This window comes from Rhineura floridana, chromosome 9, assembly GCF_030035675.1.
Source record: "Rhineura floridana isolate rRhiFlo1 chromosome 9, rRhiFlo1.hap2, whole genome shotgun sequence".
NCBI lineage: Eukaryota > Metazoa > Chordata > Lepidosauria > Squamata > Rhineuridae > Rhineura > Rhineura floridana.
Genome location: NC_084488.1, coordinates 63483822 through 63496327, shown reverse-complemented (window position 1 = coordinate 63496327; position 12506 = coordinate 63483822). Strand labels below are relative to the sequence as shown.

Below are 12506 nucleotides of genomic sequence, written 5' to 3'. Positions count from 1 at the left end.
CTTTACTGCTAGTACCTTGCAAATACCTCAGGACTCGTTTTATTCCTTGCCAATCTGTCTCAGTAGGCTGTTCTGCTTTTCAACTTAAGATGCTAACAGCATTACAAATGTCAGGTCTTGTTACCTTAACAAGATATTGCAACTGTCCTATGATGTGTCTGTACCTAGCAGGGTTTTCACAAGCTGTCTCTGTGGTTTCTTGTTGAAATGATGTTGTCATGGGAGTCCCTACTGCCTTACATTCAGACATCCCACATTCTGCTAGTATTTGTTTTATCTTTCCTTCCTGTTTTAACACAAAACTCCCGTCTGAACCCCGTATGACCTCTGTACCTAAATAATGACTTACAGGTCCCAAACTTTTTGTTACCACATGTTGTTTCAGACTATTATGGAACTCTCTTTCGTCTTCCTCCCCATGGGAAAAGTACAGGATGTCATCTACATAAACTAGGCAGTATGTGAGCCCCCCCTTTGTTTCTTTCACATATACACAGGGGTCTGCCACACAACGCTTGAAATTCATTGACTGCAGAACATCATCTAGTTTTTCGTTCCAACAGCGCGCACTCTGGCGCAGACCATACAGGGATTTCTTTAACTTGCAAACTAGACCTGGCTGTGTTTCGCATCCGGGAGGCTGTTCCATATAGATTTCTTCTTTTAACTCCCCATGTAAAAACGCCGTGCCGATGTCATAGTGGCTTACATGCATGTTTTCTATGGCAGCTATTTTTAGCAAAACCCTGATTGACTCATGTTTCACCACGGGAGCAAAAACTGCATCGTAGTCCGTTCCGAATTGCTGTGTAAAGCCCTTAGCTACTAGGCATGCCCTATACCTTTGTATCTGTCCTGTACTCGACCGCTTACGTTTAAATATCCATTTACACCCTATAGCTTTCTTCCCTGGGGGCAGAGGTACTAGCGTCCATGTGCCATTTTTTTGCATTGCTTCCAGCTCTTCTTTCATCGCTGCATGCCATTCATCCTGTTCAGCTATGGGTAATTGTTTTATATCCCCGAGGCTTGAGGGTTCTTTTTCCTGCTCTGTTTTATAAGCCACGACATCAGCATCAATCACTGGTGTCTGTGCTTTCACTGACTGCGTTAGGTTAATCCCTATTGAACCTCTATGTGTCCTGTCTGTGTCTTTACTGAGGACTCTCAGCTGCATATAGAACAGTGACTTCTTTACTATCCCTTTCATGAATATTTTTTCTCCTCTCATAATATGCACTGAACCCCTTTTGAACATTACAATGAACCCCATTTCATTGAGTTTCGACACAGCCATACTGTTGACTTCAATGTCAGGAACAAACAGCACATCTGTCATAATGGTATTGAAACCTGCTAATTTCACTGTTCCTCTACTTTTGATAAGTTTCTTAGATCCATCAGCCATTATCACATGATCCTCTACGTCACAAAATGTATGAAACATGGATTTATCTTTGATTATACTATTTGTTGCCCCACTGTCAATTGCCCATAAATCTTTACAGTTATTTCCCTGCTCATTGTTCACACATTGCTTATTCTTACTAGCATAGATCACCTGTACACATGGTTTTCTTCCTCTTTCTCTTCTTCTTGCTTCACAATTCCTTTGAAGATGTTGCTTGGAACCACAAAAATAACACGCCTTTTGTCCATACAGTCTCTCTTGTGCAGCTTTGTTGTTCTGCTTTTCCACGTTGTGTTTAGACTCAGTCTTTTCCTGCTTTGCCATTTCCTGCCTCCTTTGGAATTCTTGTAAAAGTTTGCCTTCTATATAATCCATATTGAGATTGGCATCGTCCATTGCTTCCAAAGAGCTCACCAGACTATCATAACTTGAATCTAGTGAAGCTAATATGATATACACTTTTTGCGTTTGAGAATGTTCAATTTCACGTTCTGACAACTCAGTAAACAGTCTGTTTATTTCCAACAAATGCTCTGACATGGTTGTATCTCCAGATAAGCGCATCTGATACAATCTTCTGGCAAGATATATTTTAGAACTGGCAGTCTTTTTCACATGAATATTTCTTAAAGTTTCCCAGGTTTCCTTTGCCGTTGTTGCATCACGCACGTGCAGTAATTGAGAATCATCAATAGCAAGAACAATTAACGCCTTTGCCCTCTCATCCAGCCTTCTCCAATCTGCTGGAATAGGCACCCCAACGGGTGGGTCTTCTGCGATAGCTTTCCACAGGTCTTCTTTCACTAGAAAAGCCTGCATTCTCTGTTTCCAAGTGCCATAATTTTTCCCTGTCAGCCTTTCCAAGGGAATCCCGGCCGATAACGTAACAGACATACTTTCACTTTTCACAGTTCACCGCCTTTGTCATTAGAGCTTCTCACCTCTGTCCTTCAGTCAGGTTTTTTTTTCCCACGGCTCTCTCACAGCTTTCAGCTCAGCTTTCGGTTTCTCCGTCTCTCTGCTGTTTTACTCGCTGGTCTGCAGTTCTGGCTTTTCTCTGCTGCTTTTCTGCCATCCTCAGCACCAGGTAACCATCAGCACCGGGTAACCATCAGCACCAGGTAACCATCAGCACCAGGTAACCATCAGCACCAGGTAACCATCAGCACCAGGTAACCATCAGCACCAGGTAACCATCCTCTGCTACCACTTGTTGGATGTTGTATCTGGCACAAGCAGATGCCCAGGATGCAGAACAGTATAGTGACAGGCTAGATGCCAGTTGAAGCAATGAGCCGGACAAGCAATAAGTTTTAAGAGTCACTTTACTGACAATATATCACAAGCTCTCTCTGTACAAACTCCTCGACCCCCACACTCACAAGTGTCTGCTGGCCCTCTATATAGATAAGGCCAGCTGCCCGAGCCTAGATTGCATAGCAACGTGTCCTTGAAGATGGCTCGAGCTCTGCCAACTTTCGCTTCTAAGTCACGTAGCTCACTTGTGGAAATTTAACCTCTGCTTTCTCGGTTTTATAGCCAACAATGGAGAAAGGGGTGGTCTGGAGATAGGGGGTGGATGTCACCCCATTATCATGGTCAAACCACTTTCTGGTGAAGTTTAGACTTATGGCTCCAATCCTCCCCTGCAGGAGTGATGGACAAATTAAGATGATCCATTCCTGGAGACTAATGGAATCCACTGGATTCCTGAATGCCCTGGGGGAGATCCCAGTAGATAGAGCAGCTGACCCTGTTGAAGCCCTTGTCATGCTGTGGAACAGTGAGGCACATTGGGCTCTTGACACGGTTGCCCCTGACTGCCCTCTCCAGCATTGTGGAACCAGTTTGCACCTTGGTACACCAGTGAGCTAAGGGCAATGAACAAGGCTGGATGACGGCTACAGCACAAGTGGCGAAAAACATGCTGTGAGGCTGACTGGGCATGAGTAAAACATCATAACCATGCCTACTGTGTGGCGGTGAGGGTAATGAAGAAGGCCCACTTCTCTGCCTCCATCGCATTCTCAAGTAGCCATCCAGTGGAGTTTTTCCATATCGACTGGGGTCTGTGGACATCAACTCCAGGAAATAGAGTTTTAGACCCTTCGGAAGCAGACTGTGAATTGTTTGCAAGGTACTTTGAGGGTAAAGTTGCTCGCCTCCATAGCAATCTTGATGCCTGATCCACATCTAAGGGGAACGCGGTCCAGACATGTTGTGGCTGTGCCTTGTTCCGGTCCTTCCCACACCCGCAAGGTCGTTAGTAGTCCTCTCAGCCAACTCTCAGATCTCCAGTTGCTGCTCTTAAATGCCAGATCGGTATATAATAAAATCTCCCTTGTCCACAATCTGATTGTGGACGAGGCAGCCGATCTGGCATGTATAACCGAGACCTGGGTGAGCGAGCAGGGAGGAGTTGGTCTCTCTCAGCTCTGCCCACCGGGGTACTTGGTTCAGCATCATGGTAGATCTGAGGGTCGGGGAGATGGGGTTGCTGTCGTCTATAAGAGTTCCATCTCATTCACCAAGCACCATGTTCATGCAACTACTGGCCTGGAGTGTTTGCACCTTATGTTGGGCCAGAGGGACAGGCTGGGAATCCTTTTGGTGTACCGCCCACCTTGCTGCCCAATGGCTTCTCTAACTGAGCTGGCGGAAGTGGTCTCGGATATATTGCTGAAATCCCCCAGACTATTAGTACTGGGGGATTTCAACATTCATGCCGAGACTACTTTGTCTGGCGTGGCTCAGGACTTTATGGCTTGCATGACAGCCATGGGGCTGTCTCAATATGTTAGCGGTCCAACACATGCATCGGGGCACACTCTAGACCTTGTTTTTGCTACTGGACATGGGGATAGTGATCTGGATGTGGGGAGTCTCAAAACACTCCCTTTGTCATGGACAGATCACTGCTTGCTGAAGTTTAGACTTTCAGTAACCTCTTCCCTCTGCAAGGGTGGGGGACCTATTAAATTGGTCCACCCCCGGAGACTAATGGATCCTGAAGGTTTTCAAAGGGCTCTGGGGGATTTTCCGGCTGATAGGACTGGCGCTCCTGTTGAAGCCCTGGCCGCTCTGTGGAATACGGAGATGACCCGGGCTGTTGACACGATGGCTCCCGCACGCCCTCTCCTGTGTAGAGCTCATACAGCTCCATGGTATACTCTGGAGCTGAGAGCGATGAAGCAAGATAGGAGGCGGCTTCAGCGGAAATGGAGGCAAACTCCCGACGGATGCAATTATGCGCTGGTTAGTGCTTCGACAAAGTTGTATGTAGGAGCGGTGAAGGCAGCTAAAAAACATCATTTTGCTGCCACTATAAAATCTTCTCTCTGCCGCCCAGCGGAGCTCTTTCGAGTTGTCCGGGGGCTTCTTCATGCAAACCCTCCGGACATGGTGGAATCATCGGAGACCCGCTGTAACCAGTTTGCCGATCACTTCCAGAATAAGATCTCATGCATCTGCCGGGACTTAGACTCGCAAGTTATAGCAGTTGATCCTAGTGAGGTGTCCGGAGCACAGTCTTGTCATGTTTTGTTGGATGAGTTCCAGTTGGTTCAGCTCGAGGACGTGGACAAGGTGCTTGGACAGGTACGTGCAACCACTTCAGTACTGGATCCTTGCCCCTCTTGGCTAATAAAAACTAGCAGGGATGGAACAGGTAGCTGGGCCAAGGAAGTGATAAATGCCTCTTTACGAGAGGGAGTGGTCCCTAGCTGTCTTAAAGAGGCAGTGGTGAGACCACTTCTGAAAAAGCCTTCCTTGGACCCAGACAATCTTAACAGCTACAAGCCAGTCACAAATGTTCCATTCCTGGGCAAGGTCTTAGAACGAGTGGTTGCTGGCCAGCTCCAGGCGCTATTGGATGAAACCAATTATCTAGATCCATTTCACTCGGGTTTTAGGCCTGGTTTTGGCACCTAGACAGCCTTGGTCACCCTGTATGATGACCTATGTCGGGAGAGAGACAGAGGGAGTGTGACTCTGTTGATTCTCCTTGATCTCTCAGCGGCTTTTGATACCATCGACCATGGTATCCTTCTGGAGAGGCTCGGGGAGTTGGGAGTTGGAGGTACTGCTTGGCAGTGGTTCCGCTCCTACTTGGCGGGCCGTCTCCAGAAGGTAGTGCTCGGGGAACATTGCTCGACACCGTGGGTTCTCCAATATGGGGTCCTGCAGGGGTCAGTTCTGTCCCCCTTGCTTTTTAATATCTACATGAAGCCGTTGGGTGAGGTCATCAGGAGCTTTGGAGTGCATTGTCATCAGTATGCTGATGACACGCAGCTCTACTCCTTTTCATCTTCTTTAGGTGAGGCTGTCGATGTGCTGAACCGCTGCCTGGCCGCGATAATGGACTGGATGAGAGTTAACAGACTGAAGCTCAATCCAGATAAGACTGAGATGCTGTTGGTGGACGGGCTCTCTGATCGGATGCTGGATATATGCCCTGTCCTGGATGGGGTTACACTCCCCCTAAAGGAACGGGTTCATAGTCTGTGAGTCCTCCTAGACTCTTCCCTTTCACTTGAGGCTCAAGTAGCCTCGGTGGTTAGGAATGCGTTCTACCAACTTCGGTTGGTAGCCCAGCTACGTCCCTATTTGAGTAAAGAGGACCTTACATCAGTGGTACATGCTCTGGTAACCTCGCGTTCGGATTACTACAATGCGCTCTACGTAGGGCTACCTCTGAAGACAGTTCGGAAACTACAGCTAGTGCAAAACGCGGCAGCCAGACTGCTAACAAGAACAAAGCGGTCTGAGCATATAACACCTGTCCTGGCCCACCTGCACTGGCTGCCAATATGTTTCCGGGCTAGATTCAAAGTGTTGGTATTAACCTATAAAGCCTTATACGGTGCGGGACCACGTTACCTTGCGGAACGCCTGTTCCGATATGAATCCGCCCGTACACTACGTTTAGCTACGAAGGCCCTCCTCTGGGTTCCAACCCATAGGGATGCCCGGAGGGTGATGACAAGATCTAGGGCCTTCTCGGTGGTGGCCCCCGACCTGTGGAACGGTCTCCCCGAGGAAGTGCGCCTGGTGCCGACACTGCTTTCCTTTCGGCGCCAGGTTAAAACCTTTTTATTCTCCAAAGCATTTTAATCTAAATTGATTTAAATTTAAAATGTTACTGCATTGATTTAGATTGTGTTATTTTGTATCATATTGTGTTATTTATTGTATTTTTTATGCTTTGTATTTCTATGTTCACCGCCCAGAGAGCTATTGCTAGTCGGGCGGTATATAAATTTAATAAATAAAATAAAATAATAATAAATATTGTAGCCCCCAGTGAGGTGTCCAGTGCAACATCTGCTGCAACTTCTTAGGAATGGTTTCAGTTGATGCGACCTGATGACATGGATAAGATGCTTGCAATGATGCGGCCAGCAACATGTCCTCTCAACCCTTGCCCTTCTTGGCTTATTAAAGCTTGCCAAGGGGATTTGACTGAGTGGATCCAGGGTCAATGCTCTGTTGTGGAAGGAAGTGCTTCCAGCAATCCTGAAAGAGGAGGTGATCCGACTGCTCCCGAAAAAGCCCACCGTGGACCCATTGGTTTGTGACAACTACTGCCTGGTCGCAAATACCCCCTTTTAGGGAAGGTGATTGAGAGGGTTGTGGTGCAGCAATTGCAAGTACTCTTGGATAAAATAGATTATCTTGACCCATTCCACTCTAGGTTCAGGCCTGGTTATGGGACTGAATCGGCCTTGGTCACCTTGATGGATGACCTTTATCAGGAGGAGGACAGGGGGAGTACATCTGTTAGATCTGGAAGTTCTTATCAAAATCAGTATCATAGGGTACATGAACAAGTACAAGTCTTAAAATGTTTATACACACATATACTTTGGACTGAATCTAATAAAAAACTTGAAACCTTCAGAGAAACAAGTACACATCAACCAACAACACAATCCTACCACTGTTTACTCAGAAATAAGCCACAAAGCGTTCAAGGGGTTTACTCCCAGATAAGCATGCATGAGATTGCAGCCTGTGTCACTAACCTGTTGTTGCAGGCTTGGGCAACTCAACAGACTGAGGCCGCCTATGTTCATCTTGAGGTTCCAAGATATCTCTATATTTTGATACCATGAGGACAGAGATAAAATAAACTACTGCCAAAGCCAAGAACTGTGCCTGTTTGCTATCCTCCTGTAAAAATAAACAAAACAGCCTATCATATTTAATTCTGTTCCACACAGTACACTATCACCTACTAGAAGTTTATCTGTTCAGCTGAAGTATTAAAAGTGGTTACTATGCCATTGTAGATTGCTTATAAGAATCTACATTTGACAGTAGCAAAACCTCTTAATTACTGGCATTCAAGCCTGATCTACATATGCAGAATAAGATGGAAAGATCTTGAGTTAGTAAACTGTTCCACTTTTGTTCACACTTTTGAATACTCTGCTTATGTGAAACAACTTGCATGGAAAAAAGTATTACACCAAGGAAAAGGTTCTAGCCCAGGTTTCCCCCTGTTGTGCTTTCTACATCCACAGGTTTTTTTTGGGGAAACTCAGTGGACCATTCAAATCTGAATTATCTGTTGAGTGCTGGAGTTTTTCCCCACATTCTGATGCACACGTAAATCTGACTTCTTTGTGGAGACTATCTAGCAAAGTCTTCTCCAACATGGTACCCTCCAAATGTTGCTGGACTACAACTCATATCATTCCTGATCATTGACCATGCTATCTGGAATTCTTGATAGTTGTAGTCCACCAACATCTAGAGGGCATCAAGTGGGGAAAAGATAATCAAGCACGTCAGAAATATTCTACAAAATGAATCAATAAAGAAAAGAGAAACCTGGATGTTTAAAATACTGTTAGTATCTGTTACCGAGAAACTCTGTTCAACTGAAACTCTGTACATGCCTCAGAACTACATGTTTTGTTTTAACTGTTTTTAATATTGAAGTTTAAATTGTTGTAACTTGCCCTGGGATCTACTGGTGAAGGGCAAGTAGTAAATAAAGATGATGGTGGTGGTGGTGGTGATAGATTTGGCTTTGCTCTGAGCAAATCAGAATGATCTCACTTCCCTTTTTCCAATGCTTCAACCCTGCTGATCGGCACAGGACATTAGCTTTTTCTTTAATTCTTTTGTTCAGGCAGTGGGAAACCTTTTTCACACTGAGAGGTGCACTCCTATCTTGGCAAAATTTCAGGGGTCATATTCCAGTGGTGAGAAAGGCCAGAGGAAAAAGTGGGCAAAGCAACACTATTACCATTGTACGCAGGCTAGTTTCTCCAAGCACTCAGACACCTCTATCTATCCTCCATCCAGAGAAGCAAGAGGCATTATCAGAATTTCAAGGGTGAAATCTAGCCAGGCAAAAACACTCAAGAGTATGAAAGAGGGCTGCTGAGGGGTATACCCTAGGAAGAGGGGCAAGATAATATAGGTCTGGGAAAAGCCCCAACAGCCAGATAGAGGGGATGGGGGCCACCCCTGCTCTAGCTAAATCCCTTTCTTGCCTCCTGTTTCTTTTTGCCTGCATCACATGGAGGGACATGCTGACTGTACAGGGATTGGGGGGGGAGAGCGAGAGAGCTAACATCTGTTCTCCTTGTTTCCTGATGGCCCTACCAATGTTGGGTGTCTTCTTGTTGGTGTAGAACTATGGGATGAAGTGAGTGGAACCAGCCAGCCAGCCAGCATATTACAAAACCAGCAGTGTTGAGGCGCAACCCCAAAGGGGTCTCAGGATTGTGATGAAGGTGCTTTCTTTCAAGTGTGTATGGGAGGGCGGAATATCCTCTTGTGTTGGCTGAAATGTCTGAGGGCAGTCCTTGGTAAGAGAAAGTACCAGAAAGGAGGGGTACAGTCTCACCCATCCTTCGGTAAAAATCTTGGGTACGAGTTAGCAAGCCGGGTGAGAGCTGGATTGCTACCAAGAACAATACATTTGTGAGAATGATGGGTGGCAATTTGTTTTGACATGTTAAGCAGCTCTATCAGTAAATGGATTCATTGTCTCCTGACACTGAAGTACATTTTTAACAGAGTGGAAGGAGTGATTGGTGATGAGGTTGGTTATTGAGAGGGAGATATTGGGGTGATTGGTGTGTTTGCGTGTATTGGTGCATGTGTGTGAGGTATGGGAATAGAATGGGATGAGTGATTGATATTGTATGATTTGTGTAGATGTAATATAGCATTTGAGTGTGATTGTGTATGTGAGTGGGCGACTGTTGAATATTGTGAGTCAAGATATGCCTTTGCATTATATTTGTTTTGAATGTAGTTTTTCAGTTTCATCCTTCTAGGTTACAGTGTAAATACAGCTTTTTGTTGCTCTGTGTTCAACTTTCTTCAAGACAGGTAACACATTAGAGTCTATCTAGTATTTTGTGTGTGAATTTTTGCCCTTCCTAGTTTGTGTTCATTCTCTCTGTCTAGCCAAGCTCCACCCACATTTCCATACAAGGAGGCTCACTGCCTCTAGCTTCTTCTGTCAATCTTTGGATTAATAGCTAAGCATACGGTCTAAGCAATGTGGGGTGGGTGGCCTGTGTAATTGTAACCATTAAACTTTTAAAATATTTTAGCCTGTATAGTGTGTTATTTCTCATCATAATACTTCTGCATTGGCACTTCAAGAAACAGTTTCCTTTTAATCATTTTAAGCCATTTTGTTAATAAATAGTATAATTACGTTATTATTACAACAGTGTGGTTATTGCTAAATTACCATAAAATTAAGCAGTGCAAAATTAGTGTTCTCTAATCTGGCCCATTATAACAACATCTATACTGTACAATTATTTCCCAAAATCAAGACTAATACCCCCAAAATAGCTTTTCTGTGAATACACATCTACATGTGTAGTCATCTTCATGATAGAGTAGAGATTTGTATCTGGCTTTTCCATGTCCATACCTTCTATTCACTGAATATAAACATGGTAAATTCTACATAGCATAAGGAAACATTTGAAATTTAAAGAATCGTTGAATCTAGGTTTCTATAAGTTAATGACCCTGTTGATAGAAAGTGGGAGCAAACTTTGGATACTATCCAGTATTTAGGAGTCATCTTCTCAAATTTCTGGACTCTTGGGCCAGGTCCAACATACACTTTCACAGTTGAAAGTCGCAAGTGTAGGCCCTTTCCTACTCTTCCTCTTGCCTCACCTCCTCCTATTTCTTCTATTAATCATGGGAACTGGTAGGGGAATTATTATTACTATTTATTACATTTATATCCCGCCTTTCTTTTCATGATAGAAACCCAAGGCAGCTTACATATGGTTCCCAGGCGGTCTCCCATCCAGGCACTGACCAGACCTGACCCTGCTTAGCTTCAGCAGGGAGCTGGCCTTATGTGCCCTCAGACCATAGCCTGGGAATGAGCTGGATAAACATCTGGATCCAGATCTTTGACTCCACCAAGAACCAGGGTTTACCCTGGACACAAATTTTCAGTCAAATAATTTAATGATGTAGAATTGGTAATGGAGTAAGTAAGGTGAGGACACACATGCTATCCTCAAGAATAAAGGCAAGACATTGGGAAAGTCACATTCCAGGAACTAGAGAGAGGACAATGTTTATGAAGTTGAAGCCACCTGCAGGGACAGCAATTTATGGAAAACTTAAGCCTTTCATGCTGACCCCAAATTCTTGGTCTGCTATTCCCACAGAGTTTTATGATTCTCTTAGACACTCCATTAGACTTCAGCACCATAGGAAGCTGCATAAAGATTATATACTGGCTCAGAAAAACAAGCTGTAAAAAGCAGTAAGTAGAGAAAAATTGCTAACTCACTATATCTCTGAATACCACTGCTCGGAGCCGGTTAATATCCAAATCCTGTAGAAGTCTGTCAATATCTCTTATTGGAGAAATCACTCCAGTCACAACATAAACTGGGCTCTGTTCAGAATAAAATAGTGCATATATTATTTTATTTTGATACATCCTATGGAGGACCCAAAACTATAATTTCCACACAAAACCAAGGGGCCCTCCAGAAGTCCTTTTACCGTGCAATCATTATAATTTGTGCTCATGATGGTAACAGGGCAATTATATGCTATCCTACTTTTGATACTGTTTGAGTCTGCAAAAGTTTCAAGGTAGACATACTGCTTCATTACTGATTAGTACACGTCTCATAAGTTCCTGTAAAATCCTGTGACTTTTTATACTACAGATGCTCTGGGGTTTTGTTTTGTTCTGTGCTATAGTGCAAGACTGCCCCTCAAGATGGTAACAATGTGATAATATTGGGGAAGCATTGCAGAACACCTAATACAGTGGAAAGATGTGTGGATGATGCAGTATAAATCCACCACTAACGCATCATTATTGCATTAACGGTACATTGCACAATATACCAGCAAAAAGGACCCCACCAGTCTGGAGGAGTCCCTAGAGACTAGTACTATACAGAAATCAGTTAGAACACAGATATTAAGATTTATAAATACTTGTACCAAAGAAAGAAAACTGGGAAAGGAGTCCAGAAATATTTAGGACAGATCTTCTGTTCTTCTCTTCCCCTTTCCTTATTCACATTTCTCTCCAAAAGCTGAAAGTTGAACTACTATACAATACACAACTTAAAACAAATGCTCTTGTTATTCAAATGCCATGTTTTTCTCTCTAATGACTACATTGCCATAAGGAAACCCAAGAGACTTATCCATCGGGTCACAGAGATAACAGTATCAACATCTGCCTACGTTTAATGTCAGAAGATACTTGCCTTTGCTCCAGACCTTCCTGCTGCTATCAGGCTTTGTACTGATTTCTGACACTTAACATTTTCTCCACTAGGCTTCATTAGTACATGTTGCTGCTGACATTCCAAACAATTTCTGACTGCCACGGCACACACTAAAATGAAAGGAGGTTTGAAAGTATTAGGCACTGCTGAATTTGAATGCCTACTGCTACAGATACATGAGTTTCAATTTCAATTTTGAGTTTCAATTTTCAAAATTGTTTCAAAATTGAAATGAGGTTCAATTTTGCCAATCCTAATATAAACGGACCGGGGGGGGTTAGGGGGAGGGGGAGATTACAACTCATGAGTACAGTTCTGTTTGCTTCTATCTA

The 12506-nt window shown here is 44.1% G+C and overlaps 1 protein-coding gene across 4 annotated transcripts in view; it reads right to left on the bottom strand.

Moving 5' to 3' along the window:
* The window catches only part of LRBA (LPS responsive beige-like anchor protein), a 654576-nt gene that overhangs the window by 513088 nt on the left and 128982 nt on the right, over positions 1-12506 (bottom strand). For all 4 annotated transcript variants that reach the window (XM_061584671.1, XM_061584674.1, XM_061584673.1 and 1 more), the window contains exons 27-29: positions 12154-12284; positions 11211-11318; positions 7435-7582 (exon numbers count right to left, since the gene is read on the bottom strand). In XM_061584671.1, the coding sequence (XP_061440655.1) occupies positions 7435-7582; positions 11211-11318; positions 12154-12284 (387 nt within the window). The remainder of the gene's footprint in view (positions 1-7434; positions 7583-11210; positions 11319-12153; positions 12285-12506) is intronic.